At 40.6% G+C, this 21,507-nt stretch overlaps 1 protein-coding gene across 1 annotated transcript; it reads right to left on the bottom strand.

Moving 5' to 3' along the window:
* Nucleotides 1-5,367: 5,367 nt before the first annotated feature.
* On the bottom strand, nucleotides 5,368-20,733 carry FETUB (fetuin B). The gene is made up of 7 exons (XM_061413293.1): nucleotides 20,340-20,733; nucleotides 19,896-20,006; nucleotides 18,430-18,517; nucleotides 16,047-16,216; nucleotides 15,232-15,333; nucleotides 6,908-6,997; nucleotides 5,368-5,911 (listed from the first exon to the last, which is right to left on the bottom strand). Exons 1-7 carry the CDS (start codon nucleotides 20,565-20,567, stop codon nucleotides 5,537-5,539), a joined length of 1,164 nt encoding a protein of 387 aa, XP_061269277.1. The 5' UTR covers nucleotides 20,568-20,733; the 3' UTR covers nucleotides 5,368-5,536.
* Nucleotides 20,734-21,507: the final 774 nt, after the last annotated feature.

A 21,507-nucleotide genomic window follows, 5' to 3' on the forward strand; every position in this document is an offset into this window, starting at 1 on the left:
TCGTCAGCAATCAATGCAAAAAAATAGAGGAAAACAACAGAATGAGAAAGACTAGGGATATCTTCAAGAAAATCAGAGATACCAGAGGAACATTTCATGCAAAGATGGGCTCGATAAAGGACAGAAATGGTATGGACCTAACAGAAGCAGAAGATATTAAGAAGAGATGGCAAGAATACACAGAAAAACTGTACAAAAAAGATCTTCACGACCCAGATAATCACGATGGTGTGATCACTGACCTAGAGCCAGACATCCTGGAATGTGAAGTCAAGTGGGCCTTAGAAAGCATCACTACGAACAAAGCTAGTGGAGGTGATGGAATTCCAGTTGAGCTATTTCAAATCCTGAAAGATGATGCTGTGAAAGTGCTGCACTCAATATGCCAGCAAATTTGGAAAACTCAGCAGTGGCCACAGGACTGGAAAAGGTCAGTTTTCATTCCAATCCCAAAGAAAGGCAATGCCAAAGAATGCTCAAACTACTGCACAATTGCACTCATCTCACACGCTAGTAAAGTAATGCTCAAAATTCTCCAAGCCAGGCTTAAGCAATATGTGAACCGTGAACTTCCTGATGTTCAAGCTGGTTTTAGAAAAGGCAGAGGAACCAGAGATCAAATTGCCAACATCCATTGGATCACGGAAAAAGCAAGAGAGTTCCAGAAATACATCTATTTCTGCTTTATTGACTATGCCAAAGCCTTTGACTGTGTGGATCACAATCAACTGTGGAAAATTCTGAAAGAGATGGGAATACCAGACCACCTGATCTGCCTCTTGAGAAATTTGTATGCAGGTCAGGAAGCAACAGTTAGAACTGGACATGGAACAACAGACTGGTTCCAAATAGGAAAAGGAGTTCATCAAGGCTGTATATTGTCACCCTGTTTATTTAACTTATATGCAGAGTACATCATGAGAAATTCTGGACTGGAAGAAATACAAGCTGGAATCAAGATTGCCGGGAGAAATATCAATAACCTCAGATATGCAGATGACACCACCCTTATGGCAGAAAGTGAAGAGGAACTCAATAGACTCTTGATGAAAGTGAAAGTGGAGAGTGAAAAAGTTGGCTTAAAGCTCAACATTCAGAAAACGAAGATCATGGCATCTGGTCCTATCACTTCATGGGAAATAGGTGGGGAAACAGTGGAAACAGTGTCAGACTTTAATTTTGGGGGCTCCAAAATCACTGCAGATGGTGATTGCAGCCATGAAATTAAAAGACGCTTACTCCTTGGAAGGAAAGTTATGACCAACCTAGATAGCATATTCAAAAGCAGAGACATTACTTTGCCAACAAAGGTCCATCTAGTCAAGGCTATGGTTTTTCCAGTAGTCATGTATGGATGTGAGAGTTGGACTGTGAAGAAGGCTGAGCGCTGAAGAATTGATGCTTTTAAAGTGTGGTGTTGGAGAAGACTCTCGAGAGTCCCTTGGACTGCAAGGAGATCCAACCAGTCCATTCTGAAGGAGATCAGCCCTGGGAATTCTTTGGAAGAAATGATGCTGAAGCTGAACTCCAGTACTTTGGCCACCTCATGCGAAGAGTTGACTCATTGGAAAAGACTGATGCTGGGAGGGATTGGGGGCAGGAGGAGAAGGGGACGACAGAGGATGAGATGGCTGGATGGCATCACTGACTCGATGGACGTGAGTCTGAGTGAACTCTGGGAGTTGGTGATGGACAGGGAGGCCTGGCGTGCTGTGCTTCATGGGGTCACAAAGAGTCGGACATGAATGAGCGACTGATCTGATCTGATCTGAGCATAAGCAACATTGTTATCCCTCATACCTTACTAACATCCATTCTCACTGGAAGTAAATTATTTTTTTTTTACTGTAATTGATTTATGCAGTGCAGTCTTCAGTATTCTATTTAAAGAAGCTAGCTAGTACCTTTTTGTCTTTACTTGGGAAGAAAAAAATTCACCTGGAAAGCAATGCCTCAGGGTTATACTGACAGTCCTTCTGAGGGCTGATCTGGGATATTCTTTCTTTCGTTTTTTGGCCACACCATGGGGCTTGTGGGATCTCAATTCACTGACTAGGGATTGAATCCTTGCCTTTGGCAGTGAAAGCACAGAGTCCTAACCAGGGACTGCCAGGGAATTCCCTGGGCTGAAGGCTGATTGGGATGATATAAAGTTCCTTAGGGGTTTTACTTTGTTGCAACAAAGTAAAAGGTGGATCCTTTGCTTCTTCGCTGTCTTTCTCAAGCCTTCTCACATTAAGACAACATCCACTTGCTAAATCTTTTAGCCTTAAAGGGACTTAAGGTTGTCAAAGAAAAATTGTAGCTTGTCCAAACCCAGGTTTGATATTTAGAGCATCTGATAACAGAACAAGGTCTGAACTGAGATCCAGATAAAACCTCACAGTGTCCTAAGTCCCATCAGACCTAAAACTAAGCACAGTTGTGAGGTTTTCTCAGGCTAGTTGGTTATTAATGAATTTAGATTCCAAATTTCTTTCTTATGGCCGAACCTCTATGTTTTACTCAGCAATAAAGGCTGCAGTTTTGTGGGAAGAACTGGCAACACAGTCTTCGAGGCCTTAAAGGAGAGTCTGATGAGCTCTCACCTGACTTCAGGCATCCCAATGATCAGATTCCCCTTTTCCTTTTTGTATATGAAGAGGAAGGGAATGCCTTAGGGTACTCACCAAAAACACAGGGACCACCGTCAACTCACAGGGTATTATGCCCAGCAACTGGATCCTGTGGCAGAGGGACACCTCCCTTGCCTTAGAGCTATTACAGCCACTGCCCTTTTGGTTAAGACCACTGAGAAAATTGTCGTGGGATCCTTGTTAACTATTTTTGTACTTCATACAGTTAGAAGCCTCCTGAACTCTTATCATGCTCAACATTTCTCAGCCAGTCACCTTACCTCTTTCTTATGAAGTCCTTTGGTTAACTGTTGCTCACATAACTCTTTTATGTTGTAATAGCCTTAACCTGGCTATGGTTCTGCTCCTCGTCACTGACAAGTGCTTCGAGGCTGCTTAACGCTGATAAACCTGATCCCTATAATGATCTGTAGGAAATTCCATTGGTAACACTAGTTTCTCATGGTTCGCTGATGGCTTTTATTTAAAGGTGACAATGGCAAATATTGTGCTGGGAATACCTTTTGGTCTCCTTTTGATGGGGTTGAGGCAGCATCTTTACCTAAGGCTACTTTGGCGTAACAGGCTGAATTATATGCTCTTACACAGGCTTGTTCTTAAGCCAAGGACAAAACTGCTATTATTTATACTGATAGTAGCTATGCTTTCAGAGTAGCTCATGATTTTAGAATGTCATGGGGGAAAATGTGGCTTCCTTACTTCTCTGGAAATAAAATTTTTAAATGGCTCCTATGTTTAACATTTATTAAAAGAACTGCTTTAACATATTGCTTTAGCTATTATTAAGATCCCTGGGGCATTCTAAACTTGATTTTCTAAGAGAAATTCACCTTTCTGAGATTTCTGCAAGGAGTGCTGCCCTTAAAGGGACCCACAGGAGCCTAACCCCTGTCATGGTCCAAAGGGCTATTTCTCAAGTGATAATTTAGAAAAACTGGCTACAGAAGCCCCAAAACTGGCCTCAGAAAAAGAAAAAACAAGACTTTTCAGCAATTGTTGGTTTGGTAAAAAGAGGAACGTCTAGTTTGGACCAAATAACAGCCCAGTTCTACTGGTGACTCTAAAATTCCCACTTCTCACCACTGTACATGCATTAAACTATTGGTATCCTGACAAAATAACTTCATGAACCAATATTGGATTTCAGGCAGCTTGCTCCATCCAATGGATATAAGAATATTTCTGCATGCATAGTCTGCATGTTTTCACACCAAACTGAAGCCTTCCCTTGCAGACAGGCTACTTCCTCTTCTGTGGCTAAAGTCCTCCTGAAAAAGATTCTCCCTATCTGGGGAGCTCCTCTTAAACTTCAGAGTGATCGAGGAACACAGTTTACTTGCCAGGTGTTTTGATAAATATGTGCTGTTTGGTCACTTTTACACTTTCATTGTGCTCACCACCCTCAATCCTCTGGCTTGACAACATCATTAAGACTCACTTGGAAAAATCCGAAGAGGCCCTCCAACTACCTTGACCAAAAGCATTGCTACTGGCCCCTCTAGATCTCAGATCTGCCCATTTTGGAACTCAAAATTCGCACCCTTTGAGATGGTCACAGGACACCCAATGCACTTGGTTCCTGCTTCTTTTGACCCACAGCTGATAAAGGAGAGATATTCCAATACTGCAAAGGGCTAATTGTTTCTATTAAAAATAACCATGTTCCAGTAAAGCAATCTTTTCACGGTGTGCCCTTAGGAAAAAAAGACCTTAGACATCATACCTTGCAACTGGAGATTTTGTCTGATTTGAAAAGACGTCGCCAGAAGAACTCTCCTTCAGCCTTATGGAAAGGCCTCTATCAGGTACTGCTAACCAGCTCTTGTGCCACCAAACTCCAAAGCAAAGACTCTTGGATTAACATGATACATCTAATGAAAGTGCCAAGCTCTTATTGGACCTGCCCGTCACCTGGTGACCTGAGAGAAAAGTTTCCCCAGAACTGAAGCCGATGACCAGGCCTGTTAGAAATTTGTTAACAGAATTTTGATGATATAATGCTTCAGATGATCTCCAATGTCTAGGATCTTGGTAAAATATTAACTTTAGATGAAAGGACCTGAGAGCTCCCTACCCTTTCATGTCATTTAAATGCAACCTAAATAGGTTTGTAATCTTTGTACTTTCCCTCCAATTTGAGACACTACACTCAGGAGAGGTCCTTCCTGACACTGAATGACAAAAAGCCATGGAAGTCAGAAAATCCGACTCTTAATCAATCGTGTTTTCAGAGAAAGATCTTGATCAAAAGGGGAGAAATGTAAAAAAAAAATAATAAACCAGAAACCTCAATTAAATAGAGTTGGGAGCCAGGAGGAGGAGCTCTCACATGTGACAACAATACAGCCCAAGAGAAAGAAGAAAGACTTTCCTTTCCTGGCAAGGACTCAGCCAATGAAAAACCATGGAAAACTTTTTGTTTTTGTGGCCCTCCCAACTTCATTTTCCTCTCTATGAAGGCTTTCTCCTTCTCTTGCTGTTTGGGGACTTGGTGTGGCTCTGGACAGTTGCAGATCCCAAATCACAATTCTCTACTGTCCTGTAAATAAATCCATCTTTGCTGGAGAACTATCTTCAGTCTATTTGTTTTAGGCCAACATCAGAATGATGAGGATATTCCTAAGGCCCTACATCAGAGACACTTGGCTAAAAGTAAGAAGTCATAACAAACAGAGAAGCATCTATGCATGCCTTGAGGCCTTGGATGGTTTAGGAAGCGGGTAGCCCAGTGTGCAAAGTCAACAGTTGAGCTTTATTTCAATTTCTGGGCAACATGAGACCAAGAGAGGTCCAAAAAACTTACTTTATTAGCCTGTTTGAACTATTTCTCTGTCCCCTTTTCCCCACCACCTCACATCTCCTGCAGGACAGTACGTCCCCAGGAATCCTCTATATGGTTCTCATGATGGAAGAATAAAAGGGTAGCCCTTCTGAGCTGGTCCTGGACACTCAGCAGAGCGCTGTTCTTTTGAGGGGAAGGGCAGGACAACCACCTTCTCCTCCATGGGCTCCTGGAAGAGGAAGGAGACATCCAGGGGTTCTCCTTGGGGATTGGTGGTTAGATCGAGCTGCACAGGGAAGGTCTCAACAGGGTCCTTTTCCTGGGAACCTTCACGCTTCTTATCCCAGTCAGGAAGGTACTGGACAGACCCTTTGGGCACAGCTTTGGTGGGTGAGTTGGTGGGAGCTGTGTTTTGCTGTTGGAGCTCTTCTGTCTTGGAGGGGTTTGCAGGTCTCTGGTTTACAGTAGCGTTTTCACCTCTAGGCGTGGGAGCCTGAAAAGAGAATGCTTTCAAATAAGGGGAAGTCCTCCAAGAAAGTCCCTGATATGCTTGGTACTAGATTATTCTGGTTGGTACCTTTCTGATGGAATTCTCAAAAGAAGATTAGCTAAGTGGGCCTCTGATTAAAGGGAATTCCCTGACATCTAGTGGTTAAGACTCTGGGCTTTCACTTGCCATTGGTCAGGGTTCAACTTCTGATTGGGGAACTAAGATTCCACAAGCCATGTGGCCCAAAAAACCAGAACAGATAAGGGCTAGGGGAAACCAAAACCTTTGGAAACTGGACTGTAAGCTTCACAAATTTTGGAGCTGAACAATGACCCAGAGAGGTAAGATGGCTTGTTCAAAGTCCCTAATAAGCTGCCTCCCCACTCCTAGTAGTGGTGGCAGAAGCCACCTTTACTGATTGCTTATTCTGTGCCAGGCCCAGAGCAGTCCCCTTCAATCGGATCCTCTGACCTATGTCTCATGGGGATCTGAAGAAGATAGGTGTTGCAAGCCCATTCTACAGGGGAGGCATCCAGGACTCAGCGAGGTAGGAACTTGTCCATGTCCACACAGCTTGTAGGAGGCAGAACAGGATTGGAACCCAGGTGGCCTGTCTTAGCCACCTCTCATCTATACCAGGCTGCCTCATGGTAAGTGCTTAACAAATACTTGCAAAAAGGGATTCAGTGTCTCCCTGGAAACAACTTCTACCTATGGTTCAGGATAAGACTCTTTGGGACACTGAATTTAATGTCACAGAGGGCTGAGCCATTCAAGCTAAATGGGTCTTACTTATGCTGTAGGGAACATGCTGTAACTAAAAGAAAGTGTAGCAGATCTTCAATCAGCTACCTTGTGGATGTGGCCTTAGAGTATCCTGAATAAAGTGGTGATCATGGATTTTAGGAAAATAAAAGGAGAATGTAGGGTAGAGGCAATTAAATATAGATCATCTGCTCTTTTATTCACAGAAAGACAAACAACTCGACTAAAAAATACCTGTGAATTAAAGAAGGAGCAAGTTACGGAGATAATCTTGCCCTGGTTTCCTTGTGGTTCACCCAGAGAACCATGGCAAATACCAACAGGCTAAAGAAAAAGAAAATACAGTGTTATATGTGCACACATGATCATAAGTGGAATCAACTTCATTTTTGCTTAGACACACAGCCAATCAACACTTTTATGCTCCTACCATGTAATAGGTGATGGTGGTGGTCCTGGTGTAGTCACTAAGTTATGTCTGACTCTTGTGACCCCATGGATTGTAGCCTGTCAGGCTTCTTGGTCCATGGGATTTTCCAAGCAAGAATACTGAAGTCGGTTGCCATTTCTTTCTCCACGGGATCTTCCCAGACCAGGGATAGAATCCCCGTCTCCTTCATTGCAGGCAGATTCTTTACAGACTGAGCCACAAGGCTCTGAGCCAATACTTTTGGAGGAAGAAATGGCAGCCCACTTTAATACTCTCGTTGGGATAATCTATGGACAGAGGAGCCTGGCAGGCTACAATCCATGGATCACAAAGAGTCAAACACAACGGAGGACTGAGCACGAGCCAATTCTTTAGATCATCCCTACCAATTAATCACCCAAACTAGGCTCAATTGCCTCCAATGAGATAAACTCAGGATTTCTTGAGGAACAAACTCTATTAGAAAATTCTTTGTATTGAGCAGAAACCTATGTCTCTAGGACACACACAGAAATCCGGATCTATCTCTTGGCCACACTTCTATCCTTGCATCAGCTAGAAAACTTGCTTTCATCTCTCATGCAGCAGCCCTTTATGTAGGTTTCCCCTGAGATTTTGCTTCTCAGACAAGACTACTCTCAGCTCCTTAAACTTTATTTAAAAATAAAATGCTTATTTTCTTATTATAAATGTAATAGTTATTTAGAATAGGATAAACAAGAAGAAAATGAAAAGACCTGTAATTACATGAAAGATACCTGTTTCCTACCGTGATTTGATTTCTTTTCTTCTGACATTTTTCCCAATGAATACACATTTTTTCTTCTATAAAAATAGAATTATACTGTACATAATATTTTACAACTCTCTTTTGTCATTTAACAATATATATAATGAAAATCCTTTTTATGACACTGCATAGTTTTCGGCAATTTTCTTTATAATGGCTACCTAATATTCCTCTGTGTTATTTAACAAGTTCTCTTTTGTAAGACAGTGGATTAAATCTAAATTTTTATGTTTAAACATTTTCACATATCCTTATGGCAAATTCTTAGAAGATAAATTTTAGAGTCATAGAGCATGTACTTTTTCAAGTGTAAACAGAGGGCCATTGTACAGCAAGAGAAAACTACAACTACAGGTCCAGTAATGTGAACCAGGGATCAAATTGCCAACATCCGCTGGATCATGGAAAAAGCAAGAGAGTTCCAGAAAAAACATCTATTTCTGCTTTATTGACTATGCCAAAGCCTTTGACTGTGTCGATCACAATAAACTGTGGAAAATTCTGAAAGAGATGGGAATACCAGACCACCTGACCTGCCTCTTGAGAAACCTGTATGTAGGTGAGGAAGCAACAGTTAGAACTGAACATGGAACAACAGACTGGTTCCAAATAGGAAAAGGAGTACATCAAGGCTGTATATTGTCACCCTGTTTATTTAACTTCTATGCAGAGTACATCATGAGAAACGCTGGACTGGAGGAAGCACAAGCTGGAATCAAGATTGCCAGGAGGAATACCAATAACCTCAGATATGCAGATGACATCACCCTTATGGCAGAAAGTGAAGAAGAACTAAAGAGCCTCTTGATGAAGGTGAAAGAGAAGACTGAAAAAGTTGGCTTAAAGCTCAACATTCAGAAAACTAAGATCAAGGCATCTGGTCCCATCACTTCATGGGAAATAGATGGGAAACAGTGTCAGACTTTAATTTTGGGGGCTCCAAAATCACTGCAGATGGTGATTGCAGCCATGAAATTAAAAGACGCTTACTCCTTGGAAGGAAAGTTAGGACCAACCTAGACAGCATATTATAAAGCAGAGATATTACTTTGCCAACAACGGTCTGTCTAGTCAAGGTTATGGTTTTTCCACTAGTCATGTATGGATGTGAGAGTTGGACTATAAAGAAAGCTGAGCACCGAAGAATTGATGCTTTTGAACTGTGGTGTTGGAGAAGACTCTTGAGAGTCCCTTGGACTGCAAGGAAATCCAACCAGTCCATCCTAAAGGAGATCAGTCCTGGGTGTTCATTGGAAGGACTGATGCTGAGGCTGAAACTCCAATACTTTGGCCACCTGATGTGAAGAGCTGATTCATTTGGAAAGACCCTGATACTGGGAAAGATTGAGGGCAGGAGGAGAAGGGGAGGACAGAGGATGAGATGGTTGGATGGCATCACCAACTCGATGGACATGAGTTTGGGTGAACTCCGGGAGTTGGTAATGGACAGGGAGGCCTGGCACGCTGCGGTTCATGGGGTCACAAAGAGTCAGACAAAACTGACCGACTGAACTAAACTGAACTGAATGTGAAAAGACTTTACAGTCTTTTCTCTAATCCTCTCTTAATTCTTCTTGAAACTCAGAAGAGCCACAGTTAAATAAAAGATTGCAGGAGGGGTAAAAAGAACAAAAGGACAGGCCTTGACTCCTTCTTCACAGCAGGTCCTAAGCTCTAGGTCAAGCTTGAGCCTCAGAGAGGAAAATGCTTTGAATTGGATATGAGATAGAAGTTTTGATTTAGAATTGACTAAAAGGAAATTTTTAATACCTGAAAGTGAATCTTAATAATCTAAGTGAAATCATTCTTATTACTGAAACTAGTAATAAGAACTAGAAACTAGAAAACTATGTGATCTGCCCAAGATGGTATCGAAAAGTGAGACAGGGAGATTCCACAGAAGATGCTGAAGATGTTTTCCCAATTATTCCTTAATATTCAATTGACTGGTTATAAAAGTCTTAAAAAAAAATTTATTTATTTGGCTTCATAGGGTCTTGGTTGCAGCATGTGAGATCTGGTTCCCTGACCAAGAGTCAAACCGTAACCCTCTGCATCAAGAGCACAGGGTCTCAGCCACTGGACCACCAGCTACTGCTAAGTCACTTCAGTCGTGTCCGACTCTGTGTGACCCCATAGACGGCAGCCCACCTGGCTCCACCGTCCCCGGGACTCTCCAGGCAAGAACACTGGAGTGGGTTGCCATTTCCTTCTCCAATGCATGAAAGTGAAAAGTGAAAGTGAAAGTGAAGTCGCTCAGTCATGTCCGACTCTTAGCGACCCCATGGACCGCAGCCCACCAGGCTCCTCTGTCCATGGGATTTTCCAGGCAAGAGGACTGGAGTGGGGTGCCATTGCCTTCTCCAGACCACATCTCAAAAGCCTTTTATAGAGACCTCTCTGAGACATAGTTCAGATTCAAAGACACAAACAGGTTGAAAGTTAAAAGATGGACAAAGTTTTACAATGCAAGGAGTAATCGAAAAGAGTTGGGAATAACTGTACAAGTATCAGACAAAATTGACTTTAAGACAAAAATTGTTACTAGAGACAAGGAAAAACATTTTATAGTGATAAAAGGCTCAATTTATTAGAAATACACAACTATAAATATATGTGCCCTTCACAACAGATCCCCAAAGTACATAAGCAAAACCTGACAGAATTCAAGGAAGCCATAGGTAATCCAACAATAATAGTTGGAAACCTCACTTTCAGTAATGAATAAAACAAGTATGCAGAACATCAACAAAGAAACAGAAGTCTTGAACAACACTATAAACAAACTAAACCTAACAGCCAACTATAGAATGTTTCACCTAACAATAGCAGAACACATTCTTCTCAAGTGTACATGGAAATTTCTCTAGGATATGCCTTAGGTTAAACGATAAAACAAGTTTCAGTAGATTTAAAAGAATTGAGATCATACAGAGTAGATTCTCCAACCACAATAGGATGAAATTAGACATGAGTAACAGAAGGAAAGTGAAATTTTCACAAATATGAGGAAATTAAATAACTCTCCTAAGTAACCATTTGGTTAAAAAAGAATCACAAGGAAAATTAGAAAATATTTTGAGATGGATGGGAACAAAAATAACGTGAATAACTTGTGAGAATCGATTCAATCATTGCTTAGAAGGAAATTTGTAGATGCAAATGCTTATGTTAAAAGAGAATAAAGATTGTAAATCAATAACCTAAGCTTCTACTTTAAAAAGCCAGAAAAAAGAAGAGTAAACTAAGCCCAAAGCAAACAAAAAGAAGGTTATAATAAAGATAGAGAGGAAATATATAAACTGGAATCTAAAAAAGTAAAAGAAAAAAATAAATGAGACTGAAAATTGATTTTTCGGGGGGAAAAATTAATAAAATTAACAAAGTTTTAGATAGACAAAAAAAAAAAAAAGACTCAAACTACTGAAATTGAAATTAAATAGGGTACAACACCTCTAATATTTCAGAAATAAAAATGAAGTACTGTAAACAATTGTACGCTGTCTAATTAGATAAGTTAGATGAAATGGATAAATTCCTAGGAAGATATGAACTACCAAAACTTGCTCAAGAAGAAATATAAAATCTGAATAGATTTATAGCAAGTAGAGAAATTGAATTATTAATCAAATAAACTTCCCACAAAGAAAAGCCCAGGCCCAGATGGCTTCACTGGTGAATTCTACCAAATATTTAAAGAAGAATAAACACCAATCTTTCACAAATTCTTCCAAAATAAAATAGAAGAGGGAAAATTTCCCAACTCATTTTATGAAGCCAATGTTACACTTATATGAAGATCAGGCAGAGACAACACGGAATAACTACAGGCCAATGTCTCTTATAAATATAAATTTAAAATCTTAAAAAACTGGCAAACTGCATTCAGAAACATATAGAGGGATTAAACATCATGATCAACTGTGACTTATTCCCAAAGCACAAGGTTGTTTTAATGTACAAAAATCATTGGTATATACAATACTAATAGATTAAAGGAGAAAAAAAAACAAACAAACGATTATCTCACTAACACAGAAAAAATATTTGGCAAACTCTAGCACTGTTTTTCACGGAGAAGGCAATGGTACCCCACTCTAGTCCTCTTGCCTGGAAAATCCCATGGACGGAGGAGTCTGGTAGGCTGCAGTCCATGGGGTCGCTAGGAGTCGGACACGACTGAGAGACTTCACTTTTCACTTTCATGCATTGGAGAAGGAAATGGCAACCCACTCCAGTGTTCTTGCCTGGAGAATCCCAGGGACGGGGGAGTCTGGTGGGCTGCCGTCTATGGGGTCGCACAGAGTTGCACAAGACTGAAGCAACTTAGCAGCAGCAGCAGCAGCACTGTTTTTCAATAAAAACATTCAACAAAACTAGGACTAGAAGGGAACTTTCTCAACTTGATAAAAAGCAGCTATAAAAAGCCTACAGTTACCATCATATTCAATAATGAAATGCTGGATGCTTTCTTCCTAAAATCAGGAATAAGATAAGGTTGTTTGCTCTTCCCACCTCTATTTAACATTGTACTGGAAGTTCTAGTCAGGAAAGTTAGGTAAGAATTAAAAGTCATTCAGATTGGAATGGAAGAAGTAAAACTATATCTCTTTGTAGAAGACATGATCTTGTATACAGAAAATCCTAAGGACTCTACTAAAAAGCTGTTAGAAATAATAAACGAGTTCAGCAAGGTTACAGGATACAAAGTGAAAATATAAAAACCAACTATATTTCTATATATTTGCAATGAATAATCCAAAAAATAAAATGGAAAAGTCAAATACATTATATCATCATCAAAGAGAATAAAATACTTAGCTATACAAAAAAGTGAAAGTTTTGTACACTGAAGACTACAAAATATTGTTTAAAGAAATTATATAAGTCCTAAACAGATGGAAAGACTTCCCATATTTATGGACTGGAAAAATTAGTATTTTTAAGAGGATAGTCCTTTCTACATTTGGTCTAGAGATTCAATGAAATCCCTATCAAATTTTCTGCTTTTTAAAGACAGAAACTGACAAGCTGATTCTGAAGTTGACATATTATGAAAATGCAAGGGATTCAGAATACTCAAAGCAATATTGAATAAGAAAACAAAATAGGAGGGCTTACACTTCCCAATTCAAAATTTACTACAAAACTACACTACTGGAGATAGTGTGGTACTGGTATAAGAATAGATGTGCAGATCAATGGAATAAAATAGAGGGTACAAAAGTAAGCCCTTACATTAATAGTCAATAGGTCTTTAGAATGCATGTCAATACAATTAAATGGGGGAAACAATAGTAATAGTCTTTTCAATAAACAGTGCTGGGACAACTGGATATTCACAAGCAGAAGAATGAAGTTGAACCTCCTAACTCATACCGTATACAAAAATTACCTCAAAAATGGGTCGGAGACCTAAAGCTAAAACTATAAAACTCTTAGAGGATTACATAGGAGTAAATCTTAGTGATCTTAGATTAGACAATGGATTCTTAGATATGATACAGAAAGCACATTCAACAAAAGAAAAAAAAACAGGATTTCATTAAAGTTAAAAACTTTTGTACTTCAAAGAAATCATCAAGAATAGAAATGAATAGAAAAATCAGATAATGGGAGAAAATATTTGAAAGTCATATGTCTGATAAAGGAATCATATTCAGAATATGTAAAGAATTCTTACAATTCAACAATAAAAAGACAAATAATCCAATATTTAAATGACAGAGGATTTGAATAGATGTATCTCCAAAGAATACATACAAATGGCCCAAAAGCATATTAAAAGATACTCAATATCGTTAGCCATTCGGAAAATTCAAATATAACCAAAATGAGAGACTACTTCATACTCAGTAAGATATCTATAATAAGAAAGACAGATAATAGTAATGCATGCATGCGTGCTAAGTCATTTTAGTCATGTCTGACTCTTTGCAACCCTATGGACTGTAGCCTGCCAGGCTCCTCTGTCCATGGGATTCTCCAGGCAAGAATACTGGAGTGGGTTGCTATGCCCTCCTCCAGGGGATCTTCCTGACCCAAGGATCAAACCCACTTCTCTTACGTCTCCTGCATTGGCAGGTGGGTTCTTTACCACTAGCACCACCTGGGAAGCCCAGGTAATAATAGGCATTGACAAAAACATGGAGAAATTGAAACCCTCACACATTGCTGATGAGATCGTTAAATTGGTGTAGTCACTTTGGAAAAGTTTGCTGTTAGTCAAAAGGTTAAACATAGAATTCTCACGCGTGTGTGCTTAGTTGCTTAGTCACATCTGACCCTTTGCAACCCTGTGGACTGTAGCCCACCAGGCTCCTCTGTCCAAGGAGTTCTCTAGGCAAGAATACTGGAGTGGGTAGCCATTCCCTTCTCCAGGGGATCTTCCAGACCCAGGGACCAAACAGGGGTCTCCTGATTTGCAGACAGATTCTTTACCATCTGAGCCTCCAGGGAAGCCTAGAATTCTCATATGACCCAGCAATCCCACTCCGAGGTGTATACCCAAAAGAAATGAAAACATATGTATACATAATAACTTATATACAGGGAATTCCCTGGAAGTCCAGCAGTTAGGACTCAGTGCTTTCACTGCCATGAGCCTAGGTCAACCGTTGGTTGGAGAACTGAGATCCTCTGAGTGATGTAAGGGGAATGACTGTTAATGGATGTGGAATTTCTTTGAAGGTTGATGAAAATATTCTAAAATTAGATAGTAGTGATGATGGTTCAACTCTTTGAATAGACTAAAAAGCACTGAATTGTACACCTTAAAAGGGTGAATTTTATGGTATGTGAATTATATCTTAATAAAACTTTTATTATAGCTAAGTGAATAATGGGGGGAAACAGCTTGCATTTTGCCTAATTGTGCTATAATCCACTGTGCCAATTGACATTCCTACCAGGTGTGCCTTAGATGGTTTCAAGGTGGCACATTTGCCATCTTGGCTGCTTTCTTTGAAATAAGTCCTGTTTGATTTCGTTCTTCTTAGTAAAGAGTGGTCCAAGAAATGGAACATCATGACGTATTCCGAATGTAACTGGTTTTGTTCAGATAAAAGCAGGGCCACTACCAACCACTGGGGGATTTGTCTATATTTTATAGCCTTCTGTGATCATTTTTTGCCAAGGCACCACATTGCTGATGAAAACTGCATTTATGATCAAATGTTATTGCATCTGGGCCATCTTTAACTAGTCAGTTGCTCCTTAAGGTGAATGAAAGTGTCTTGTGCATTACAACACTTCACATGTCATTTTACACATTATGAATACACACAGATGATCTGTGAGCACAAATCTTGAGTTATGAAAACACTCGGCAATGCTCACCACAGAGCCAGGGGACTCCAGTGCACAGCTGCTACCCTCCGACTTGACACATGGTGATTCTTTGATCAAATATTCCACAAAGTAGGCAGGGCCAAACACCCACTAGTATGAAACAAGAGGTGAGAAATAAAAATCAAACCTTCCCAAGTGGTGCCATGACTCAGCTTTGACAACATTAGATTTACAGAAACCACACATCCCCAGAGTCACTGTCAACAAAGGCTGCTTTTTGTCCCTGTGATCCCCACCATGACCAAACCTTGTATTATGATTTTGTTATTTAGAAAACGTAACTTTTTCCATACCTTTCTTCCCTTCTTAAGGATTTAAATGGGCTCAAAAACCTTCCCTTGGGTGAGCTTATTTTTCCCCATGTAAATTTGTTTTTAAATTAACTTTTCTCCATATAATAGATACCAACACAATCCATATACAAATGAGCATTTCCTCTAACCCATAAAACTCAACATACACTCCTGTATGTAAAACACAGAATAGAAGTTTACTTGTTAAGTGGTCTGTGGTCAACCAGATGTGGGACTGTGGTAATAAACAGTGAACCTAAGTAGAATAACCCAAGGAGACCATGAGTCCATTTCCCTTCTTGCCTTCAGGGCAATGAAATGAAATCAAATCACACAATTCTAATGGAAATCCCACAGACAAACTCAGAAACTAGACACAATTGAATGTGCATCAAGGTTACCAAGGTAGGAAATGAGGAAAAGGCTCTTAGGTTCTAATCGAAGGGAGTGCCTTGATAACCATGGCAAGAATTATGAGACATGTTGTTGTAGCTGACATTTCAGACTCACCTGACTAGAAGTTTTGGTGATTTTGACAAGAGAATACTGCTTTGAGGGGCTCTCACTGTTGTATTTTGCAAGAGACTCAGTAGCAGTTTCCATGAACCTGGGGTTTGACAAATCATAGGGGCTGGTGCTGGGGCAGTCAGGGCATGTCATGATAATCGCGCTTTGAGAAACTGTAAATGCCAAAGAGAGCAAGTTTAAAATTAAACTCCTTAATGATGCATAATTCTGTAAATCACATGATCACAACAGAGGTGGAGATCAAAAGGAGAGAAGATAACACCTCGCACTGTCAAGGACGGAGCGGGAAAGCATTATTTAGAAATTTAGCTTTCTGCAGAGTGTTCTACAAGGAGCGTGTATTACTTTCATGATTTAAAAAGAAACAAAGCAATATTTTTTTTCACCTTACACAAATCTTTTTACCCTAGAAATTTGGTTTAAAAACACATAATATAGTACAGTTGACCCTTGAACAACATGAAGGTTGGGGTGCTGACCCTCCACATAGTCAAAAATCCCAGTTTAACTTTGTTTTGAGCCCTCTGTATCCATGGTTCTGTACCCACAGATTCAACCAACCAAGTATAGTGTAGCATTATAGCATGTATTTGATGAAAAAAAAAAAATCCATGTATGAGTGGACCCTGATAGTTCAAACACATGTTGTTCAAGGGTCAACTTATATTGGTATAAAAACATTTTCCCAATTAGCTCACTATCTTCCAGCATCACTGCCTCTGTAAAGAGAATGAGTTGGGATTTCATTACTGTCATGTTCTATTTACCTTTTAGTCACCAGCACCAAAAATAATGTCTGACACATGGATGGTGCTTAGTAAGTGCCTGCTGGATGAATGAGTGAGTGAATGACATATGGAAGGCGGAAACACACCCTCTTTGGTTAAACAATGTATGTGAGCTGGAAAACAGAAGTTGATCCAATCACTGTATGACTGAATAGGTTAATCACACTAATGATACAGCTAGGATGTCTGACTGGGAGGGGCTGTGGGTGGCATAACTAGTGTAAAAGTCATACTAGGAAGCTTGTCTAGCAGTTGTTCTAACAAAGCAAACACATTGCTTTGATCAACTGTGGTTTTATTTGGATGTATTTGGGCATATTGTGGGGGAGTGACATCCATAGCTTGTCACTCCCAGGCACGAGTCATTGCCTGACCTCCCATACCTCTGGTACCTAGGACTTCCATTTCAGACTTGATTTGTTTTATTAGTTGTCCTCGAATTTATTTTAGGTGAGTCTCATCTTCACAACCAGGAAGATTTAGCTCTGTTGCCTTGTCCTTCAAAGGAACCAATAGTATTGTTGTCACCTAGACCTTGTTAGAAATGCAGAATCTCAGGCTCTACCCCAGATCTACAGGAATCAGAATCTGCACTTGAATGAGATCCCTCAAGGGAGTCACATGCACTTAATAGTTTGATGAGTAGCCATCCTATTTTCCTGTGCTGTGGATGCTTACTTTTCAGGACCCAGAATGAATGTATGTATTTGTTCATTTATTCAATGATATTATAGACTCCTTACCCTTGATAGGTGGAGGAGGAAATGGTAACCCACTCCAGTATTCTTGCCTGGGAAATTCCATGGACAGAGGATCCTGGCAAGTTATAGTCCATGGAGTCGCTGAGTCTGACACGACTGAACGCGCACACACATACACACATCCACTTGATAGGAAGTGGGGGAGAGTTGTAGCAGAGAGGAAGAAGGGATAAAATGTTCTACAAGATGTAAGACAGAGGACCCCAAATCCAGGCAGCGCATGGTCTGTGCTCCATGAGTGGTTAGGCTAAAGTTGTATAGGGATGTAGAACAGGAAAGCACTATTTCTTGTTTGTTTCTGTTCTGTTTTGTTTTCTTGAATAGAAAACACGGTGGAAGAAGCAGCCTTGGCAATGATCTTTAAAGAATTAGGAGTTCCAAGGGCAGAGGTTATCCGTGGAGGGTATCCTCAGCAGAGGGAGAAGCACAAACCAGATGCAGAGATTGGAGAATGTGACGTGTATTCAGAAAACAGTGAGTCATCTGATTGAATGGAGTGCAGAATCGGTACAGTCAGTGAAATAAGGCACAGGTAGCTAGAAAGGAAGCCTGGGGACCAGTCATGGAGATTGTGCCATTTACATCTGACTGAAAATTTAAGATTTGATGTAAGACACAATGTAGAGCTTTTGCAGGTTATTTAGAAAGATTAATTGTGGGACGAGGAGCAGTGCAAGTGCTGGGTATACAAAGAACCTGGCTTTGGGATGAATAAGAAGTGAGGATGGAAGAAACCCTATACAGTACAGCATAGTAGAGTTAAATGCTCTTTTTTCATCTGTTATTAAAATGAAAAAAATGAAAGTGATCTCTTACCTGGGCGAAGAGTACAATTATAAGCAGGTAAATAGAAAATTCTTTTTTCCTTATTAATGTAAAATATTGCTTTGCATTGGCCATAAACCTAGAACCAACAAATGCACTTCATGACACAGTGGAATGAACTAAGACTTTAAAAAATACCCCTGAAATGAAACTGGACGTTTCATTTTTAAGGAACAAGAAACTCAAGGTCAATTTTCATAGTTTTTGGATGGAGTAAACTGCCAGCTGATCATTAAACAATTTAACCTTCACCTGAGACACAGCTTGACTTCTTCCCAGCCTCCTTCCTGCTTAGATGTGACTGGGTGTAAATGAGCTCTAACCACAGCCAAGTGAGCAGAAGGGATGTATAACCACTTTTAGGTCTAGCCTGTAAAGCCCCGCCACACGCTATCTGCCCTCTATGCTCTTTCTCTTTCCACTGCTTGATGCAGATGAGCATGGTGACCACTGAAGCCACGAGGTGAAGGCTACAGAGTCTAGGGGGCCACAACATGGAAGTATCCAGTCTCCAAATCACTCCTGGAGGAAAGCCCCTTCCTCATCAAGGATTTCTATTTTAAACTTTACATGAATGGGAAACCAAGTTCTATCATTTTGCAATTGGTATATCCTTTTGGTGTATGTGTTATAGCAGCTAGTGATACGCACATATATTTTGTCTATTAAGCTAGTGCCTAACAAACATAATTCACAACAGGGTATATAGACTGTTTTGCTTTCCCAAACCAGGTAGGTGCAGTTTGACAAGTTTGGTTAAATGACTAGAAAAAGACATCTTTGCCAAACTCTTCACTTCTAGATACTTATATCACACTTCTAGATACTTACATCACACTTATATCACTTATAATGTTTCATACAAATTAATGAAAATAATCTCAGGATAGTTGAAAACCAAATGAAAACTGATGATGCTCTTTTCAAGCCTCTTCAATGGTCTTCTTTAAAAGGATCAGTTCTGACTCCCTTTAGGTTCTGTGATACTACGAAATCCTTCCAAAGCACCTCTGAGAGCACTCATACCACAGCCCTCCCTCTCCCCAGCCTCAAATCTCATATAAGTGTTCTTGAAAACAAAATAAAGAAAATGAAAATTGAATTCCAAAGCTCCCCTGCCATTGCTTCTACAGTTTTCCTTAAACATACATCCAGAGCACTAAACCTCAGATCTTTGCCCCTCAATTTAAGCCTAGCTCAGAGCCTACAGGAAGGTTTTAGCGGCAGAAAACAGTTTGGGGGCAACATTTCAACTCTGGGGTCATGACCCCAGTGGGAGTGTCAGAAATCCCCTCTGATTAAATTATTTTTTCTATCAAATTGAAATAACCACATAGGCACCCTGCCCCAGAGATTATAAAGAGGGACATTTAAAGATGGCACATGTTGAATAATCTTCATCTTGTAGACAGAGGACACCTAGTTTCCCCCCTCAAGCTCCTGGGGAAAGTACTCACCGATTCATGAAAGATCCTCACTTCACAGTTCTTCCATGATGTCCTGCTGAGCACATGGCAGCCAGTCTCTAACACATCCAGTGTGAAATAGAACAGAGATCCCAGACCAGCCTGTGCAAGGGGGAAGAGAAATGCACAGCTCACATGAAGCAGAAACCTCTAACGACCAGCCAAGAAACTTTCTGTTTTATGGCAAAGCCAAAGGCTCTGATGTTTGTGAAGTGTTCCTATAAATGATGGGACACAAGTTTCAGAGTGGATACCATTAGCACTTGTTTCTAATACTACTAAGAGGCAGTAGCACCCTAGCAGAGGAGAGCAGCATGTACTCAGCAGGGTTTCTGACTCAGAAAGCACCAGCCAACAGGTGCCTCTGGGTTCCCTTGCCCTGGCCAGCCTCCCCAGCTGGTGCAAACACCTGCCCCGGCGGGGACCACCACTTACCTCCTGTCTGTGTTCACGGGCATCGCTCACTCGGTTGAGGCTCAGCACGTAACCGTCCTTGCGGTCCCTGTTGATGTCCTGCAGGATGTCATTTGCGATATCCAGCACATAGGAGCTGTTGCAGTCAAGGGAGAGGAGAGACGAGGGCCTGGCGGCTGGCTGGGGTGGAGATGTAGCCCCGCAGCCCATGGCCAGGGTGCAGAGCACCAGGAGTAGGAGCACATTCATCCTATGGTGAGAAGGGGTGAGTGTGCGGAGCTGCAGGAATGAGGCTGTTTATAGGATCTTGAGGCCAACTTGTGCAGCTTTGTAATCGCAATCTAAACCAGTGATCCGGATATGAAGCACAGTGTCTTATTTTATCTCTGAAATTCCAAACGTAGATTTCGCTGAGTCAGTACTTTGGTTGGGATTTGCCACTATCTATAACCTTAGACCCCAGAGTAATCTCACATTCATGTGTACATATAAACAGATTGAAGTTTCCTGTTACCCAAGAAATCAATACAAACACTTGGGTCAAGGCTCCTGGGAGACCGTTATTGAATTCTGGTTTGTGTTCAGGGCTCTAGCTGAGTCAGAATAGGAAGACTATCACCTCCTCTCTCATTATCCCTAACAGCTTGCCTCCAGTCAATGTCCTGGCCACACTCACCTTTATTTCAGGCTTGGAGCCCGGAATCAGTGGTAATGGTGCTCAGTGACTTCATACTCCACAACCCGGGTTCACCATTCTTGTTATATCAGAAAAAGGGCTTTAAGCCCATATCATATACATGAAGCTCTGGTGAGATCCCTAAAGCATTTTGGAATCTGGCTAGAAAGGGTTCTGTTTCATGGCCAACAGGCACATGAAAAGATATTCAACATTGCTAATTGTTAGAGAAATACAAATTAAAATCATAGTGAGATACCACCTCACACTGGTCAGAGTGGCCATCATTAAAAAGTTTATAAATAATAAATGCTGATAGGATGTGGAAAAAAGGGAACCCTCCTCCACTGTTGGTGGGAATGTAAATTGGTGCAGCCACTATGGAGAACAGTATTGAGGTTCCTTAAAATATTAAAAATAGAATTCTCATATGCCCCAGTAATTCCTCTCCTAGGCATATATCCAGAGAAAACTCTTAATTCAAAAAGATACATGCACCCAAATGTTCATAGT

The sequence above is a fragment of the Bos javanicus genome, chromosome 1 (assembly GCF_032452875.1).
Source record: "Bos javanicus breed banteng chromosome 1, ARS-OSU_banteng_1.0, whole genome shotgun sequence".
NCBI classification, from domain to species: Eukaryota; Metazoa; Chordata; class Mammalia; order Artiodactyla; family Bovidae; genus Bos; species Bos javanicus.

Coding starts and splice junctions, on each gene's coding strand:
- FETUB (XM_061413293.1), bottom strand. CDS start 20,567: ATGAATGTGCTCCTACTCCTGGTGCTCTGCACCCTGGCCATGGGCTGC. Junction 18,518..19,895: donor TGAGGATCTTTCATGAATCG/GTGAGTACTTTC, acceptor TGTTGGTTCTAG/GTTTATGGCCAATGCAAAGC. Junction 5,912..6,907: donor GCTCCTTCTTTAATTCACAG/GTATTTTTTAGT, acceptor TTCTCTTTTCAG/GCTCCCACGCCTAGAGGTGA.